Below are 21,220 nucleotides of genomic sequence, written 5' to 3' on the forward strand. Positions count from 1 at the left end.
ACCAAAATCAGTTTTTAAAATGTTTTGGTAGCTGTATTTTAATAGGATTGATTTTCTTTTTAATACGTATGTCTCATATCTTAATTAATGATTTAAAAACATTATCCTGTAATCAGATTGACGAAAAGGTTCATGAAACAAAAAGACTGAAATTCTTTTTTAAAATCCAAAATATTCTCTCGTGCTCGCCTTGGCAGTACAGATAGTATAATTCGAACGATACAGAGAAGACTGGCTTGGTTCCTGTGCAGGGAGGACACACAAATTCGTTAAGCATTCAACATTAAAAAATAATAATAATAAATAAAATGAAATCCATAATACCTGTGAATATTTGAAATATTTAAAACATTTAATTAAAAATTTTAAAACATTGAATAGTTAAAATATTAACTTATCTATGTCTCCACTGTGAAAATTATTATAAATGTCTGGACATTTATGTTATAATTTGCTCTTCCACAGCTATTTAACTTCCCTTCTCCTCCAGACTGCCAAGCACATCCTACCACTACACCCTCTTGTCCCCATTTTCACCCCTCCCACTCTAAGACATAAGCAGGCCAACAGTTTTGTCTGAACTACTGGTTTCTAGACCTAACTCAAGAAAGAAGCTCTGTCAAATCAAATACAGTGTTAAATATGGACAATTTTTAGCACTGTGCACTCTTTCTTAAATGAGAAATACTTAGTGTAGGCTGATGGCATGTGAAACACTCATTAATTTGCATTTGACAGACTCTGATGTTCATTTCTGTCACTGGAAGCTGACGTGAAACCACAGGCAGGAAATTCACTTATACCTTCTCCACTAATTAAAATTTTGAGATATAAAAATAAGTTTCTCTTTAATTTCCGATAGATGACATATTATTGAAGAAATTCAAGATGTGATATCACACACACACACACACACACACACACACGTATATTCATACATAATGGAACATTACTAAGCCATAAAAAATGGAAGCTTGCCATTTGTGATGGACGCACAGGGATTTTTACTAAGTGACATAAGTCGGACAGAGAAATGAAAAATGCTGTGTGATTTCACTTATATGTGGAATCTAGGAAACAAAACAAACAACAACCAAAGCCCAGTAGAAACAGATTCATAGATACAGGGAACAAAGAAAGCATTACTTCTAATGTCAGCGATCTCTTCGGGGTGTTTCATAAATAAACTTTTTTTTATGTATGTAAGACTATATTTCTGGAATGCAAACTCCTCAAGGAGTCTGTTATTCTTTTCACCTAGAAAAATGCCTAGAAAAAGAGTAAGCATTTTGTATATATTTGGTAGAAGAATTAATATGTAGATTGTTCTGATGACTTCATCATGTCATTATATTGCATGTAAGTTGCATGACTTTCTTACCCTTCCCCTTTCATAGACATTTAGTTCATTTCCAAATTTCTCCAATGTTTCTGTCAGAATGTTTACAGGTAACAGATGACATACTCAGTGACTGAGACTGTTTTAATAGACAGTGAGGGCAGTGTTAAAGGCACTAACTAGGGATGGTGGCATGGCAGAATTCACAGCAGCATAACCTTGTTACCCCTCCTGGATCTACAGGAGGAAGGCGCCGGAGTAGACATTACTTCCGAGAGAGTACCGGTTATTCTAACAGAGCGCCAGCTATCTGAAAGAAGCTGTGGCTCATTGTAAAGAAAAGCAACTGCCCATTAAGGGTGTGGTGTGGAGAAGACTACCTCCATCTCCTTCTATCCATCATCTCCTGCCTATGCCTCACACCGGCTAAATGCACCCAAGGACCAGTGAGCCCACTGACACAGTTCCTACAAATTTATCTCCTGCTGCACTGAGCAAAGTAAAAACTGAGAGTGCGTCTGAAGGTGCAAACATAAAAAGGTCCAGTACATCTAATACTAAACAATGCTTTGATAAATATGGTTATACCCAAGCCTCTCTTTCAAATGCCTAATTTCTTAAGAAACTTTCTTAGAATTTTATTCGTTAAACACTGTAAACCATTCTAAGGCTTTGATCCTTATTCACAAATTACTTTCAACAAAATTTTACGCATTTTACTCTCATCATTAATGATATTCTTCTTTTTGTATACCAAGAACTATGCCCACCCTGCTATGCCTTAACAGCACTAGTACTATCCTTGCTTTTTTCAGAATTTTGGCTTTCATTGTCAAATATTAAGCCAGGTAACCTTAAACCTTAATTATAAAATTTGCATTTTCTTACCTTCCATTGAGACTGAAACTGTATTCTTATTTTTGTACTGCATGTGTAATTTCAACCACTCTCATGGCTTTAATAACCCTGGAAGGCACTGGTGAAACTCAATAGTCTCAGTCAGTCCTGACAATTCCTTAAATTCCAGACTTGAATGTCCAAATGCATGTGGATTATCTCCACTTGGATATTGAATAAAGCATGTTCTAAATCAAAACCTTGATTTCCTAATTCCTCATACAACCTGAACTTCTCTAGCGCCTCTAATGGGCAAATGGCAGCTCTAATCGGATGTTCAAGCCAAAGCCTTGGATTCATTCCTACCTACTCCACTTCTGTTAATTTCATCCCAATGAGAACATTCACTTATCAGGATTATTTGGATCACCTCACCATTTTCTCTGTCTCCTTTCTTTCCTTGTAAAATCTATTTTCCCATACGCCAGTCAGAGTTACCCATTTAACATTAAGTTATGTCAGGATCCTCCGCAGCCACAAACCCTCCTGTGATTTCAATATTATGAAGGTTAAGACTCCTTATCATGGCTTGTAAGACTCTAGAAGTCTGTTGCCTCTTGAATCGCATAGCCTAGAATTATCCCCTTGTTCACTCAGCTGTAGGTACATTTATGTCCTTTCTATGACATGAAGGCTTCTAACATGAACATGCTTTCTTCCCCTACCCCTTCCCTGCTAAGTGTTTGCATTTTGTTAGTTCCTTTCTCTGGAACACTGTTCCCATTGAAATCCTCATACCTATCTCCCTAAGTCCCTTCAGCTTTATGCTCAAATATCACCGTAATCTAGAATCCCCCTCTTTGATCATATTATACAAAGTAACAGAACCTCCCCCAACACACATAATTTATCCCCTCTATCTGTTAAACTCACTTTATTTTTCTTAAACTTTATTCTTAGAATAGTTTCAGATTCACAGAAAAATAAAGAACGTAGAACATAATGTTCCAATACATGCTTTACCTAGTTCCATTTACTATTAACATATGATGTTAGTATAATATATAACTTTTTATAATAAATGGATCTATTTTGATATATTGCTATTATTGAAGTCCATACTTTATTAAGGTTTCCTTTGTATCTAATAATTTTTCTGTTTCAGAATTCCATCTAGGATATTACATTTCATTAGTAGTCATGTGTTCTTAGGCTTCTCTTGGCAAAGACAGTTTCTCAGACTTCTCTTGCTTTTGATGACCTAGATGGTTTTGGGGAGAACTGGCCAGGTATTGTGTTGGGAGGCCTTCTATTGGAATCTGTCTAATGTTCTTCTATAATTAGCCTGAGTCTGGCTTGGAGGAGAAGGCCACAGAGGTAAAGTGCCATTTTCCTGATATTGTGTCAAGGGTACTTAACATCAGCTTGATTTTATATTGTTGATATTGACCTTGATACCTGGCTGAGATAGTGTTTCTCAGGTTTCTACACACACAAAAAATACATAAAAATAATAAATAATAAATAAAATAAAATAAAATAAAATAAAATAAAATAAAATAAAATAAAAGTACTTGTTTCTTCTGGGGCACTTGGGTGGCTTAGGCGGTTAAGTGTCCTACTCTTGATTTCAGCTCAGGTCATGATCTCAGGGTTCATGGGTTCGAGCCCTGTGTCAGTTTCCGTGCTGGCAGTGCAGAGCCTGCTTGGGATACTCTCTCTCCCCTTCTCTCTCTGCCCCTCCCCCCTCAAAATAAATTAATAAAGTTAAAAAGAACAATTGTTTCTTCCAATTTTCATACTATACTCTTTGGAAGGAAGTTACTATGTACATCACACACTTACGGAGTGGGAATGTAGAATCTTCCTGCTTGAGGGCAGAGTTTCTATATAAATATTTGGAACTCATATTAAGGGAGATTTTTCTTCTCTTCCTCACTCATGTATTGATTGAATCATTTATTTATATCAATCTGAATGCATGGATATTTATTTTACCCATGTAATTATAATGTAATATTTTAGTTTCTTGCTCAAATTAATCCAGTTTTGGCCATTGAGACATTTTTTTTTTTGTTCTGTGAGCTTTTGAAATACCCCTGTCAATGGTATGTTTTTGGTGTTTGTGTGTTTGTTAAGCACCCCTTTACTTCCAGACCTTGCAAGATGATCCCAGCTCATCTTATATGTTTCTTGGTCTAGTCCTAGAGTCAGCTATTTCCCCCAAGGAGCTCTGGTTCACTTAATTGGAAAACTGTATTAGAAACCAAGATCTGGGTGCTAGGTTTATTGGTACTAGGTGGCAATGTGCTAGGCCATCTTGGCTGACAGAAAAACAAACAAACAAATATTCTATACAAACTTGTACATATGCACACATCTATAAATATTTCAATATGTAGCCATCTGTAACTATAACAAAGTATACAACTTTTTCTTAATGCCTCCAATTCTAATCCATCACCACATGAATTTCACTGTTCTCCTCCTTTTGCTTATCTGTAAATTCCCATAACAACAGTAAGAAGCCGGACTCCCAATATCTGTCATCTATTTACTTAATTGTTCAGTGTCAGTATACATGTGTAGCAGCATGAGACTTGTTAACCTATATCCTCAGGAGAAGCAACTTTATTAACTAGAATGCAGTTTGTTGAGAAAGCTATCTTTTCTCCCCTGAATTCCCTTTGCCTTGTTATCAAATATTAGTTTACTGAATTTTTGTGGATCAAATTCTCTACTCTATTCAATTGTATGTGTCTATTCTTTTGCCAAAATCATGCTGCCTTGATCAGTGTAAATTTATAGTAAGTTTTGGAATTGTCTGCCACTTTATTTGTTTGTTGTTGATGACTATTTGTCCTTTGCTAACATTTCTACAAGGTAAGGTACTTTAATTCGTTACTGTATCATCAGTGTCTAGAAGAGTGTTTGCATGATTTTTTACCAGTTTTTCTTAGACAGTGAATGAATACATGCCCACAATTCATTGGCGCTTCTTTTTAAATACTTACATAAGTCCACTACTTTGTTACTAGTTTTGAAGAATATTTTCATTTCTTTAAACTTTTTTTATTTTTTTAAGTTTATTTATTTTTTTTAAGTTTATTTTTGAGAAGAATATTTTATTTATCAATGATACTGCCTCATTCTCTATAAAGCTTGTTGCTGTCTTTTTCGCCCTCCTTTTCTCATGTATTTAAGAAGTTCACCAGATTGTGAGATGTGTTGAGACTTAAGTGCTCTTCTGTCTCCTACAGAAATTGAACTGCTCTTTCCCACATAAAGCCATCGCTTCATCTGACTTGCTACATTGTTCACAGACTCTCCGTTGTGCTTGGAGAGGTGATTTTTGTTTTTTGTTTTGTGTTGTGTTGTTTTGTGTTTTTCCCTCAGCTGAAAGTGTTATTGCATGTGCTCGTGTGATAGGACGGTGTGGATTCCCATAGGCCTTCGTATAGCCCAATTTCATGCTGTATATTATGTCATTTCCTCATACCAACGTGGAAATGTTTAATCTAGTTACTAGTGTTTTAAGAACATATTGACTGAAAATGTCATTTGCTTATGACACTATCAAATTCCACCTGCCCCCCACACCAATAATACCTCATTAGCCAACATTTTAAACAAGTCCTGAACATGGACCTCTCTCACTTAGCTGTTCCATCTCTCACACTAAGTTGCTTATAAGGCATATCTACAAATTAAAATATATACAAAATAATACCCCCTAAATTGTCTCCTTTCCCTCCCAGCCCTGTTATATATCGAATAGATATAATAGTATCTGAACAAACTTCAAAGGGGGTATAAAAGGATTATACATAAGTTTTGATCCTTGTGATCCCCATTCAGGGGACCAACACTGGGGAAAAGTGCCTATTCTTTTAATTGAAAGTCAATGCATTTTTCATATATAACAGGGAGTTATCAACCATTATTTATTTTCCTAATCTAGTCTCACTAACCTTATAGATTGTGATTATCTTTCTAAAATTCTGGAAATATGGTCTTTACATCTCTTTATATTATATATATATATAATTATTTATTTTTATATATGTCTTTATATTCTATTATGTACAATGTTATAATTGTTATTTTTTTTAAATAATTTAGTTAGCATATAGTGCAACAATGATTTCAGGAGTAGATTCCTTAATGCCCCTTACCCATTAGCCCATCCCCCTTTCCCACAACCCCTCCAGCAAACCTCTGTTTGTTTTCCATATTTAAGAGTTTCTTATGTTTTGTCCCCCTCCCTGTTTTCATATCATTTTTGCTTCCCTTCCCTTATGTTCATCTGTTTTGTATATTAAAGTCCTCAAATGACTGAAGTCATATGGTATTTGTCTTTCTCTGACTAATTTTGCTTAGCATAATACCCTCTAGTTCCATTCACGTAGTTGCAAATGGCAAGATTTCATTCTTTTTGAGTGCTGAGTAATACTCCATTGTATATATATACACCACATCTTCTTTATCCATCCATCCATCAATGGACATTTGGACTCTTTCCATACTTTGGCTATTGTTGATAGTGCTGCTATAAACATTGGGATGTGTGTGTCCCTTCGAAACAGCATACCTGTATCCTTTGGACAAATACCTAGTAGTGCAATTGCTGGGTCATAGGGTAGCTCTATTTCTAATTTTTTGAGGAACCTCCATACTGTTTACCAGAGTGGCTGCACCAGTTTGCATTGCCACCAACAGTGCAAAAGAGATCCTCTTTCTCTGCATCCTCCCCAACATCTGTTGTTGCCTGAGTTGTTAATGTTAGCCATTCTGACAGGTGTGAGGTGGTATCTCATTGTGGTTTTGATTTGTATTTCCCTGATGATGAGTGATGTTGAGCATTTTTTCATGTGTTGGTTGGCCATCTGGATGTCTTGTTTGGAGAAGCGTCTATTCTTGTCTTTTGCTCATTTCTTCACTGGATTATTTGTTTTTTGGGTGTTGAGTTTGATAAGTCCTTTATAGATTTTAGATACTAACCCTTTATCTGATATGTCATTTGCAAGTATCTTCTCCCATTCCATCAGTTGCCTTTTAGTTTTGCTGATTGTTTCCTTCGCTGTGCAGAAGCTTTTTATTTTGATGAGGTCCCAGTAGTTCATTTTTGCTTTTGTTTCCCTTGCCTCCAGAGACGTGTTGAGTAAGAAGTTGCTGCAGCCAAGGTCAAAGAGGTCTTGCCTGCTTTCTCCTCTAGGATTTTGATGGCTTCCTGTCTTACATTTAGGTCTTTCATCCATTTTGAGTTTATTTTTGTGTATGGTGTAACAAAGTGGTCCAGGTTCATTCTTCTGCATGTCGCTGTCCAGTTTTCCCGGCACCACTTGCTGAAGAGACTGCCTTTATTCCACTGGATATTCTTTCCTGCTTTGTCAAAGATTAGTTGGCCATAAATTTGTTATCACTGTTATTTTGATAGGACACTGGCAAAACCTGATTCAAGAGCTTCTCTTTGATATCAGTCTATACTGCCAGTTTTCTAAAGACCTAAAACTAATTATTTAAAGCTGAGAGTTTACTTATGTTAACTATTCAGAAATCCTTATACAAAGCTGGCAGCTTTTATTTCTTCCAACAATTTCTGTTTTTCTTGAAATCATGTACAACATCATTCAGGTAAGTGTAAAATCTCAAATTGTAATGTGACAATAATTGAATATGAGGTTGTTGAAAAAAATCAATAAATGACTTTAGAGATCTTAAATATATATTGAATAAATATGATAACCCAATAATCAATTATATATATTCATATGTATGCCCACAGACATTTAGATAATAAATGGAAGAATCATCAATTACTGTGAAAAGTAGACATGTTAAAACATATAGCCCTAAATAGTTCCTTGATTATGTAAGACTAATTTTAATGTCTATTTAAATTCATAGAATTTGTTCTTTACATTTGTGTAACTTAAATGAGTTGTCAGACTTGTCTCTCCAACTGATATATACATCGATATATCTCTATCTATCTATCTATCTATCTATGTAAAACAAAACACAATGCTATGTTGGAAAGATCACTGGCCAAGGAATCAGATAACATGTATATGACTTTTGCCCAAACCATAAAATAATTGTGTAATCAGAAACATCTTTCTTCATTTCTCTTATCCTCATATATCTTACTGAAAAAATTTTAAATTATATGACCAAATCCAAATTTTCTAAAAAGATAGATGGTTAATTTATGTGGAAGTACTTTGTTGATTACAAACAGTATAATAAGATATAAGTATACAATTGTGTTATAGTTACATTTCATTTGAGAAATTACCTGAAAGACATGATTGGAATTATTAAAATACTTTATCTGAGTTTACACTATAGGGATAAGAAATAATGATATAATTTAGTTTAGATGTGGATTTTATATACTGAACATCCTACTTAATTACAATAATGCACAGTTTTGTTTTTGTTTTTTTTTTGGATTCACAAATAGCCAACAGCCTTTTTTCACAAATGCAATTGAAATATAATTATGGGAACAAGGGAATAATAATAAAACAATTTTCAGTTTTTAAAGTTAACAAGATTCAAGTGAATTCCCTGATTACAAAATCAAAGTTAAAGCAAATTTAAAATATTGTACTTTATAATGCATCTGATGGTATTTATTTATCAACAAAAAAATATGATTAAAATGCAGAACATTTAAGGCTGATAGAGATAATTAAGCATAGAAAATTTAGTAATCAGCTTGTTGCTATTGAATGAATAAAGGATAGGAAGAATTTTTAATAAACCCCATGAGATAAGAGCTTGCTAACTTTAAAACAAAGTGCAATAAAAAACGTTTTATAATGTGTACTTTTGTCTAAAAGCAGAGGAATGTGCGGGTGTTAAATTGGCCACAGGAGGCATACACTATTATTCCTAAATGTGAAAGAATTATGCTAAGAATTATGAGGAAAAGAATCTACTTAGTGAAAGGGATTCAAGTTCAAACAGTCTATAATTTATATGAATCATGTTCTAAAGTTCATATTTAATCCCACATTATGCAAATGTTTATGCATATTGTTCTTATTTTACTGTAGTCCATTTGTCGGGAAGAAAACCAACAGAGTTCTTTTAAGGGCATATTTCCTCCCAGCTGAGCTCTTTCCTTATCTCTATTAGCTTGTTTAGGCAATGGAATATTAAGTCAATCTCATTTGTGATCCCAGACTCAAATTGAGGATTATCTATTTAGGCATGAGTCAACTAATTTTATAAATACGTATTAAGCACCTACTATATATCAATAACTATTTTATGCAGAATACAGTGACTTACAGAGTATCTCACCACCATACAAGTTACATCATAACTAGAAAAACCCATCAATAAATACATAATCCACTAAAACGAAAGAGATCATTAAAATCATGGTAAATACTATATAGGAAATAAATGGATGGTATGAAAGAAATCAATAAAGACTGAAGTGGGGTAGGGTGTTTTTGAAAAAGTTGTTATAGAAGACTCCTCAAGAAAGCAGAATATGATAGAGAAACTGAAAATAATACAACGGAGATGGCTATGGATGAACCAAGTAAGACTGTTCCAGGTCACACTGGGAGGAAAGAAAGACCCTGAATAGGGCAAAAGCAGGTGAAGGAGGCCCCAGGTGGGCGCACGTGGAGCATCATTATCTAGCAACAGTACAATTCATACCAGGAGCACTGACATCAGTCCAACAGAATTCAAATCCTGAATGCCTTCCACCTTTCCCACAGGTGTCTACCACCTTGTGATAACAGCAGGTTACTTAAACAAGCAAAGCCTCAGTTTGCCCCTTTGTCCAATGTGACATCCCTTCCTGGTAATATTTCTGTGATGGGAGTTAAAGAAACGATGCTTGAAAAAAGACTCAGAATAGTGTCTAGAACACAGAATGTACGTTAAGATAAATGTTGGTTGCCAGCCTCACAGATGTCAGGAGGCTATTTCTGGAGCAGTGCAGCCCAAGGCAAGGGGGTACCTGGATTTAATTCTCAGTTCTTCTGGGTCTGCTTATATAAACTTGGGCAAGCCAATTAACCTCTCTGTGCCTCAGTTTCCTCATCATAATATAAAGGATTATGGAAGAACTCATTTTAAAGAGTTGTCATAAATATATAGATTGAATTAGCAGGACAGCGAATCATTTCGCTTCCTATGATTAATATGTTAGTAATAGTACCAGCATAAAAGTGGCCAAAAATAAGAAAAAACTTGATTCTTCATTTTCCTAATAGATCATCTTTTATAAGAGGTGTCCCTGCTATAAGCGACCCCACAAAAATGGCACAATAATTTACTCAACACACAAACTAATAATCTAAAAGCTATACTTTATGTATCTTTTTTCACCTTCAATATTTAGAACATAAGCAGGTAGTATCTACTCTTATTGACATGTCAATACTTGGATTGTATTCATGCCTTAGGTCCATTTCTCCAGAGTTGGATCCTGAAGCAAGGATTAGTATACAATTGATTAGTTAACAAATTGCTTCCAGGTCAGAAAGTGAGAAAGAGCATGGGAAAACAGAATCCAAACAGGGTGTGATTTCAAAGTTTCAGTCTCCATGAGTCTGTAGGGGAACTCTGGGATGTAAATAAAGTGTGAATTTCCACACTTTTGCACCTGTTAGACAATGGCTCAGGAATTTCACGGGAGATGATTGTAAACTTGTAGGCACTTTAGGCACCCTGTGTGTGTGAGCAGAGTGGTTCCAGTAGCCAAAGGAAGTCCTCCAAAGAGAGTTGCAGGTGCAGGTCATTAGAGGCAAAAGCCTGAAAAAATTTTAGTGCGTGTGGTGTGTGTGCGTGTGTGTGTGTGTGTGTGTCCATATTAAAGAATGAAGGGAACCTGAGCACAGTGTCAGTGTCCACTGGAAATCACTTCTCCATATGCCACTGCCATCTTTTTCTTAACTTGAGAGATAGACTCTAACTGATCTCCCCCTTAACCAAATTTCTTGCTTACCCTCTAACCTACTTTCCACACTGCAGCCAGATTGATCTTTTCTAAACATTTCATGTTAAAAATCTTCCAACTGATTTCCATTGCACTGAAAATGAATGCATTTTTTTTTACTCTAGCTTATAAAGACCTATGGGATCCTGGCCTCTGCCTAAGTCTCTGGCTCCACCAAATACATCTTAACTTTTCTGCTTAAACACTTATTTCCATCTAAAGTGGGCATCACAGTTAGAACAGACCACAGGAAATGAAGAATGCTCTCTAATTTCTCTTGCAAGAGTGGTCAGTAAAAATGATGGTGAAAAGAGATTTCCCACTGGGGGGAAAACAGGTGTCCAGTGTGGTCAACTAAGGAATTTGTTGTATTTTATCAAAGTGAGACACCAGCTGTTCTTGAGATCCTTCGGCTGCTCATTTCCTACTGCACCATCACTGTTCAAACCATGCAGGGCATGTTCTGAGCTAGTGGCCACCAGATGGTACTTTTCCATTGCACTTTTTCTAAGCACTTTTTGACTCTGTAGTTTTCTGATATTTATTTCAGAGTTTTACATCTGTTGTGGTTAAATTTACCAATTTCCTATAGTTTACAGGATTACGAATAGCCACATAAAGTACTAAGAAAGATAAGTACCTGAGATTTCAGAGTCAAAAAGTAATGTGATTTTAATTTCTCTCATTTTGCAGTGTGAGGATTTGTGATTATATATGTGTATTTTGTTAAGTAAGAAGTTTTTTTTAAATAATAGGTATGGAAATTAGAGTACATGTGTGCTGGACAGAGCCAATAGCTGTGGACCATAGCAAGCATCCCTACCATTATCTGCCAATCACCATTCCTTTCTGATATATGACTATGACTATAGTGGAAGCAACCATGGATGATGATGATGATGATGATGATGATGGCATTAACATGTTGACAATTTGTATGCTAGCACTATGCTAACCTCTTTACATATATTATCTTTTGTAAAACATTGTTTAAGGCTGTGTATCTAGTTCCAATACTTACTACTTGTGCATTTGCCAGATTACTTAAATTCTTCACATGCAGTTTTCTCATGGGTATACACTGTTGTAGAAATAAAATAAAATTTTTGTGATACAAATAAGTATTACTTTGTATTCCTAAAGGTTTAAAATAAAATTAATAACAATGTTTTGTGAGTCAGGTAATAATTATTCTACCTTTCTAGGAGTAAGTAGTTGAGACCAAGTAAATATCACCAAATCTCACAGATAATAATGGAAAAGCCAAGTTAGAGGCACATGTTTGACCTTTATGCCTTGATAACAACAACTGACTCCAGAGACTTATGGTCCAGTGTTGGGCATCTGGCCTAAGCCAGGTAAATTAGAGTCCATTCCCACAATTTTTCAAACTCAAATTAGAAAACACTGTCAGTTGCTTTCTGGATTGGAAGATGTTAAATCTGAACTCTATATATTCCTATATGCCATCAGGTCGAGGAGGCTTAGTTGAAAGCAAGAGAGGAGAGAGGGGTGAGCAAGAGAGAATAGTATTAAAGTACCCATGCCCCTAATTCCTGTTTTCATGAGCAGGAAAGGCCCAATTGCTTCTTTGCTCCCTTCATTTCTTCCTTTCCCCATTTAGTTTGATTTTATGTTCCAGTGAATTCTTCCTTTGCCTACATTAGTTTGAGATGGGTTTCTATTGCTTACCAATATCATTACCATCAGCAGCAGCATTATTAGGATTTCACATCTTCTGAATGTTTTCAAATGAAACCAATTTGTTTTGCTAATAAACAAAATTAATTCTGAAATACCAAATGAACTAGTGTTTTTTTCACTTCAAGAAAATTCAACTTACCGTATCAACAGAGAGACAGTGTTGCAAAATTCTCGATCAAGTTATCTCATAGCTAAGACGCCCATATCGAATTTTACCACATCAATTTTGTGCACTCATTTTTCCTATTATTTTAGGAAATAAATATGTGTTGTTGTTTTTAATTATCAGGTAAAGTGTGTCCGTTTAGAGCATGCTCTTTTCAGCCTCAAGTAAATTTGAGTGACTTATTCAACTGACTGTCAGGAAAAATACAGTTATCAATTATAAAGGATCAACATAGTATGGTGTTAGGTATTGCAGGACATAATCCAAAGTATATTTGGTACAAGTTAGTTTGCCTTGAGGAAATACCTTATCATGGTACAGAAGAACAAGGAGGAAGAAGACGAAGAGGAGGAAGAGGAGAGGGAAAAGGCAAAGGTGGAGGAGAAGAAGAAACAGATTGTAAAAGTTGATAGCTTGTGCACTGAAAACAGTGTTACTAAAGGTATATAAGCTCATATATATGTATATATTAATAAATACACTAGTTTTTATTAGTCTTAAAGACTCAGGAACGTTCAGTATGATCCTTGGTATATTGTAGAGCTTAATTTTTTTTCAAATACTTGGTATTTTAAATTACAAATATGTTCTCATTTATATGCTGCAATATAGTGATATTAAAGTCACCTGTTAAATTCTGTTTAGTTTATCTGTGCTACACGTCTCCTCACCTCGCTATATGATATGTGAGCTATATGATGTGATATGTTTAATGATAAGTTCATTGATGTAACATGGAAAAATAATGTATATATATTATTTATAAAATCTTAATATTTAGAAAAGTTTTATAGTTTACAGGTTATGTGAAAATGAAACACAACCTAATGAGCCATTTTTCTCTCTACTCCTTAGGGGAATTGGACAGTACATTGAATTTGATATCCTACTGAAGCTGCTTATAATGAGGACATACTATTGCCTATCACTATTCATCTGGACCTATATGTTTCATACAGTTGATGCTATTCCATTAGAAGAAAAAGCTAGTAGGGATTTGCCAAGCAAAAGGGTTGTGGATCTGACAAAAGATGATAGTAAAATGTTACATCGTACCAAGCGTGGCTGGATGTGGAATCAGTTCTTCTTGTTGGAAGAGTACACAGGTACAGACACACAGTATGTTGGCAAGGTAAGAATTTTTATGTGATAAATCTAGAAGCTGAAAGTGATGGCAATTTATTTACTTTTTACAGCAACTTCCCATATTATTAATGATTATTTTACAATATTTGACTAATTATGGTGTGCAGAAGGCATAATATTGCAAATGTTTTCAGTAGGGTAGTATGGGTAATGTGATTTACTCAGGTAGCTAAATGTAGGTCAGTGTCCATAGCATTATTAATCAGCAATATATGATTTATATTTATATATTTATGGATGTGCCTCTAAAATGTTTTAAAAACGTTCTTTGAAATTTAATTTAAAGCATCGGATAAAGAATAACTTAGTGTGCTATATGAGGCAAAACAAAATGCAATTATAGTATACCAAAAATTACTAAAATATATTGGTGACTACTAATAATCAATTTATCATAATTAAGAATAGTCTGCTGTGTATGAGAAGTAAATAAGTATAAATACTTCTCTCTCGGTAGTCTGTTTCTTAATATCAGTCAAACTGAACGACTTCTCGCCTGTAATCCGGACCAAAGGGCTCAAGGAGAAGGAGAAAGAAAACAGAAGTAGAAAGAAGGCAGTACCTCCGGGAAGGTTAAAACCATCCTAACAGCAATAGCGGCTCATTAGCAGTCTGGAACAAACCGCGATAGAGAATACGTAACTCTCCTTCTTGTATTCAACTTTGAGAAAATAGACTCGTAAACTTTCTCTTCCTCTTTTCTGTCTTCCTCAAAATAGATGACATGATCGTTCCAACATCCAGAATTTTCTATTTATCTAATATCTACCAATCTCACTCATACCATTCTACATGCAAGACAAATCCTTTGTTTATTGGATTATTCCAGATATGTGCCTAATGCTGAGATACTTTCAAATTCTAAGAATAAAACAAAATAAACAATGATGAATACTAACATTGCTCATAAATCACATACTTTTTTTTCTTGATTCTTTGCACATGATACTAGAAATGACTGTGATGGTCACAGTATTTTTTGAGTTACTAGCAACACGAGGCAGATAAGATAGAATGGGCCAAAAATAAAAACATAAAAAGCATCTAATATCACAAAAGTCATGCCTATATTGCTTTTAAACTAGAAACACATTTATTCTATGAAATTGCCAAAATCTTGTTCTAATTTTTCAGTGTGTGTGTGTGTGTGTGTGTGTGTGTGTGTGTGTGGCAGTGTATTTTTTTCAACTGCAGCTTCTTTTATCAGAAGCCTATTATTTCCTCTTCTTTTGATATCTCCTCCCCTGGTTCCACAGGTCACACTCATTTTGCCCCATATAGTTCACTTGCTGATTCTTTTTTTTTCCCTCTTATTTCTCCTCAGGTTAGTCATAGGGCATCCCCCAGCATCCCTCATTTAACATCACTTCTCACACTATAGTTAATAACTAACATCAGGATATTTCAAGTTCAACTGACAAATGTTTGTGTCTAAGGACTTGAAATTGCCTTATGATTCTTTTTCTAAGGCAGTGTATAAAGGGCACATTCAGTTCACAAGGTCTTACATAGAGGGTTTCATCCTTGGAGATTCACAGATGCCGAAGAATAGCTACAGATAAAAAGAGATGCTCAATCGTAAGGCAATCAAGGCTCCACTACAAGCATTTATTTTTAGCTGTAAACAAAGATGCTTCCTTCTAAAAATTATGTGTGCATTGATTAACAGACACCATTACTGCACCGACATTTTAAAATATGCACTATGGTTTAGAACTTTTTGTACCATCCTGCTTTTTTTTAATTAGTTCTGTAATCTGTCAAAAATAGTTACTAAAATGTGTGCATAGTTTTATTTAATTAGTTTTCATAAAATATTTGATCACTTGTCTTTGGACAATAACCTGTTTTTTTTAAGCCATACACAAGTTAAGGTGTTCAATTTTTTACTGCTTATTTATCCTTGACAACCATATTATGAGCCAAAGATAGAAAACCGATTATAATAATAAGAATTTTTGTCAAATGAAGATAATCAAACCAAAAGGTTATGTCAACTATTTTTATATTATATTTGGAAAGCAATATGTATACGAAAGAGAAGCTTCAACAAAATAAAACACTCATTACTTTTTTAAAAAAAATGATTTCTCTGTTTTGAAATAGGGCCTTTTCTTAGATATGCCATGCACCATATATGGAGTTCACTATAAAAGTAGGCTTCCAACTACTGTTTACTTTCATTAACTTCTTAAGGGTCTGTGAACTCCTAACCTGTTCTCTTGGCTTTCAACATTATCATTCATTTGCATATGCAGAGCCTCGCTAGGACTTTACTTGGTCAAACTTGAGTCCTTCACTTAGGACTCAACTTGGTCAAACACATGAACACCAAACAGATGGTCTTTTTGACCACATTGCTCTGTTTGCCTAGTCTTCTGGGATCCACTACCGTGGCAACCTCCACGTGATGTAAAGGCCTACCATATTTACCATGTACCATGATTCAAAAAGAATATGTAGCCTCTAATGGAAAGAAATTTTCATATTTTTTCCTAGTTTTCCAGAGGCTTGGCATTGCAGACAATATTAAGACCTATTGTAATTTATAGGTGACATAAAATTGTATAAAGTTGGAAGGATATATAATCCTTGGATGAAAAATTTACGGTTTGATCCTGAATTTAAATGAAGAAGTTTTAAAACAAGTAAGAAAATAGTAGCAGTAAAATGTAACAAAATATACTTGTACATGCACATAAACATGCAATTTACAAGGGTCAGTCCTGGTTTTGCAATTTAGTAATCACATACAATTTAGAAATTAACTAAACTTTCCAAACCTCAAATTCTTGTTAGGTTAAATTGTTATTAAGATCTCTTTAACTTTAAAATTCTGATGTTTTCTAGGATTGAGGATGGGACTGCATTTGTGTACAAGAAGGGATAGTAAAAATTTAACAAAATTTGCATGTGGATAAATCCAAGGAGGTGGGATTGCATATGGCATGATATGCATGTGAAACACTTGTGTGCACGTGCACACACACACACACACAGAGAATAGCTTAATAGGATGAAGTTAGACTGCTACTGTCAAAGGCTCAGAATTCCATGCTGAGTTGTTTTATATACAGCACGGAAGCTGAACCCTGTTGAAAGCTTTTGTACTAGTTCATTATTGGTGGAGCACAAGTCTGGGATGCTCGGTTTGCTTTCATTGTTAGGATGGACTGGAGGAGCAAGAAAATGAGTCACAATGATATTTTTAAAAGGAAAGATAAGGGGATATTTCTGTATGTCATTTCGTATTTTTTGCAAGACAGGACAGAAAAGTGAGGAATGTTAAAATTAAGAGTAGTTTTTGTATGTTAACTGTACTGGATTTAAAATTTTTAAAAGAAATGAAAAATACAAATAAAATTAAGAGTAATTTTCGTTTTCCACAATAATTCAGTCTGAAGTTTGGTTGCTCATTTTTGATGGATGCTATCAGAGATATATTAATTCTGTTTTCTGTAATGAGGGAAATTTTTGGTTCTTACTTAAGAGGATTACAAAGTTATGACAATCGCCATGTAGCTTCCCTGTAATTTGAATAGAAGCATGTAGCTGAATTACTTAAGCAAAAGAGTAATACTGCTCAAGAGTAGAATTTAAATAAATTTAACAAGAAGTATAGCAAAGGCTCCTACAACTCTGTTAGAGAAACTTCATATGCACTTGCTTTCTTACACAATAGGTCGAGATCCTGAGGAATCCCTAGTTGTCATGAATTAATAATTAATAAATCACATGCCTATTATTGAGAATTTATATTTAATATCTGATTAAAACACATTTATTACTTGGAGAGATACCAAACTTACAAGTATAGTGTTTATTCCTTCTGAAAGAAAACAATGGTATTTATAAAATAATTGAAATATCAGCTTAACCGACCATTACACTTTAATTCAAAGCATTTGCTTTGCTCACAGCAATCAATACTGTGCTATGGAACTGCCTATAACCAGTCACCATTTAAATACAACATATTTTTACCAAGTTAGCTCTATATGTTTTTATGTTTTAATTCAAAACCTTTTACTATACCATAGCCAAAATTACCATGAGTATAATCAGAATCTCAAATTGGAATGGGATTTTAACATTTATCAAGCTCTTGGTTACAACTGGATACAATTGATTTACTTCTTACTAAAACAGTGGAAAACACAGGTACCAACTGGAAAGTGGATGGGAGTGTGGTTTATATCAGACTGAGTAATGAAACTGTGGGATGACTCTCCTTTACACTTACAGATATTGACATATGCACTAAATATTGATATCCCCCCAAAGCATACATAAAATAATGTACTTGGATAGGCAATTTTCTCTTAGGCTTTCAGAAAATGGCACTTTGATGTGTACAGAAACAGAAATAAAGTCTCAAAGTTCCTGAAGGATGTTTGATAAATTTTTATAGTATATTATAGTGTTTTTCAGCATCTAAATAAATTATCTTTGTAAAGCTTTACTATGGTGCAGTACATGTAGCAGCTGTTTCAGATTTATGGGCACATTGTATCCCAAAATTCTCTTTATAGGTTAGTTGTTTAAAACTAAAAACACATGAGAAAAATATTAAGCATTAAGGCTAGGTTCTCTGGATAGTCTACAATGGCTTATTTCACACTGAGATCTCTAAAACTCTGCTTTTATACTAGAATGCTAGTATTTAATTCTTACTGTCAAGCCCCTCATCACTTGCACTGCATTATCACTTCCTCGAACCACTGCATTAGCACACCTAATGACTTTTTACTTGACTTCATTATTTTTTTTTTCAATTCTTAAAAACCCATTACACACTGTTTCTTGAATGATACCAACCTCTTGGACAAAATATCTATAGAAAAATTGACTTAAGTAGATTCAAAGTATTCGATATCATTGTACATTCCAGCCCGTATTCTGTGTTCCCACAACAGTACAATATGGCTTTAGTTCTAGACAAAGTGAAACCTTTCCTCTTCCATAGGCTTCACTTCTATTTTATCATGGTCACAGGCACTTTTACAGGGAGTATCTAACCTGCTTTTTCATAATTTCATCTCTTCTCCTTGCTTTAAGTCCTATCTCAACGGCATCCTCTTATATAAAGCCCATCCCCATTCTTCTTGGCTAGAATTTCCCATCAAAATTTAACCACCTATCAAAATCTTATTCAAGGCATAATTTAAATTATTCTGGTCTAATATTTTACCATCTAGAATCTGTGGCCTTTGGGCTTTCAATCTGTGTTTGATTTCATTTTTTTTCTTCCCCAAAATGTTTGACAAAATATATTTATTTACTCAAAATTAATATTCAGTTGCTATCTTTATTAAGCACTTATTACTCTGGATCCTGAGAGACTGGCACTTTGAAACACAGAAACAGCAGAGAAGGTTTAAAATAAATATATCCCATTTTTCCTGGCACATTTTGAAAAAAGTCAATTCCTTTCCTGTATTTCCATTATCCTTGAAGCCCCTAATTGCAGCTGCAACCCTCTCATTTTGCTCTATGCCAAAACAGCACACACTTTAGAATCATTTGCATTCCAACAATTTCTTTGCCCTGAATACAGGTAATTCAAACAGGCATTAAGAATTAAAAGATAAGATGAAACAAATTCTGACTGATTAAGGAAACATAACTACTTCTAGAAAAATTTACATTTAAAATTTAACTAAACTTTTTTTCCCCCTGGAATATAGTAACTGTTAAACCATTTAAAATATTAGAGTATGGTAGAAATGTTTATTAGTACGATTACCAAATATATGTGTGATTTTCCCTGACATCTTCCACCAACTTCAGTGCTTGTGAAATATTTCTAATATTTTAACAGTCTCTTCCTCTATTGCCAAACTTGCAAAAGATCACATCCACGCTTACATATTCATCAGTGTTTAAAAAACAAACAAACAAACAAACAAACAAACTTAAGAAGTATTCGTAGAAACTCTAGGAAGGTCTAGAGGGAGGACTGTGAAAAAATATTTAAGCACAAGCATCATTTAATAATAAGCGTTATTATTTTAATAAAAGTTATTAGTGTTCCTTACAAAAAACTAGGTCCATAAAATTAAAAGTTAATGTAAAAAATCTCAAAGATAACTATAATCACACTATGAAGATAAGGTTAAAAGTTTACATATTTCTGCTTATTTCCAGTTATATATTTTAGCACTGTTGATTTCATATTACTTACATATATTTTAATTTGTCTTTCTCAGTTAATTCTGTGTTTCTGCACATTGTTAAAATTTCAGTATTTGCCATATATCATACATATAATTTTTAATTAAATTAAATTTATGTATTTTCTGAAATTTCTATTTAGACTGGTATTACACACACATACACACACATTTCTGTGATGAAAATTTGGTAGCTAATAACTTTGAGTGTATTTTAAATTACACTTACTGGATTACTTTATTACTGAAAGTAGAATTCCACGAGTAATAGATATGAATGGATTTTAAAGCTCTGGGTATGCATTAGTCAGTTGCATTTCAGAAAATTTATGATGCTTATCTTCCAAAAATATGCCAACGTAAGGCATTAGTGTGTTTATTTGTAAAGTTTTTTTACAAATTTATTTTACAAATAAAAAGTTACAAATAAACAAAGTTATTTTACAAATAAAGATATTTATTTGTAAAGTTATGACTGTTAGTGTGGATCTTAACCCTGTGTATTATTATTCAATTAGTTTTAGAAACTGAACACCTACAATGCAGGACACCAAGACTGAATCCTAAAACTAAGAGTAAATAAGATGCACTGGTCTCTATCTTAGAAATAGATAGAAATAATTTGTTGTAAATAAAATAGTCTCTATCTATAATAAGCAAAATGCTATTATTGCTGGCCTGTTGGAGAAATACCTGATAGAAGTCTCAATTTAGATGAAGGAAAATACTTTTTCCTTATCTAATAGACTGAATTCCTAATAGCTAAATTCTACCTAGCCTAATTTAGCACTAGAATCACCCTCCAAGTTAATAACGTATGCATGTTTGTTTATTTGTTAATTTAGGACTGCCATATTTCCCTATTCCCATGAACATAGACTATT

The 21,220-nt window shown here is 34.0% G+C and overlaps 1 protein-coding gene and 1 non-coding gene across 2 annotated transcripts in view; both read left to right on the top strand.

The window, feature by feature from the left end:
- Positions 1 to 21,220, top strand: part of CDH9 (cadherin 9) — a 137,158-nt gene that overhangs the window by 32,935 nt on the left and 83,003 nt on the right. The window contains exon 2 of the mRNA XM_030306961.1: positions 13,873 to 14,149. Within this exon, the coding sequence (XP_030162821.1) occupies positions 13,922 to 14,149 (228 nt within the window). The 5' untranslated portion in view covers positions 13,873 to 13,921. The remainder of the gene's footprint in view (positions 1 to 13,872; positions 14,150 to 21,220) is intronic.
- Positions 182 to 288, top strand: LOC115526562. Its single transcript, XR_003972628.1, has one exon. It is a non-coding gene; the product is annotated as a U6 spliceosomal RNA (small nuclear RNA).

The sequence above is a fragment of the Lynx canadensis genome, chromosome A1 (genome assembly GCF_007474595.2).
Source record: "Lynx canadensis isolate LIC74 chromosome A1, mLynCan4.pri.v2, whole genome shotgun sequence".
NCBI lineage: Eukaryota > Metazoa > Chordata > Mammalia > Carnivora > Felidae > Lynx > Lynx canadensis.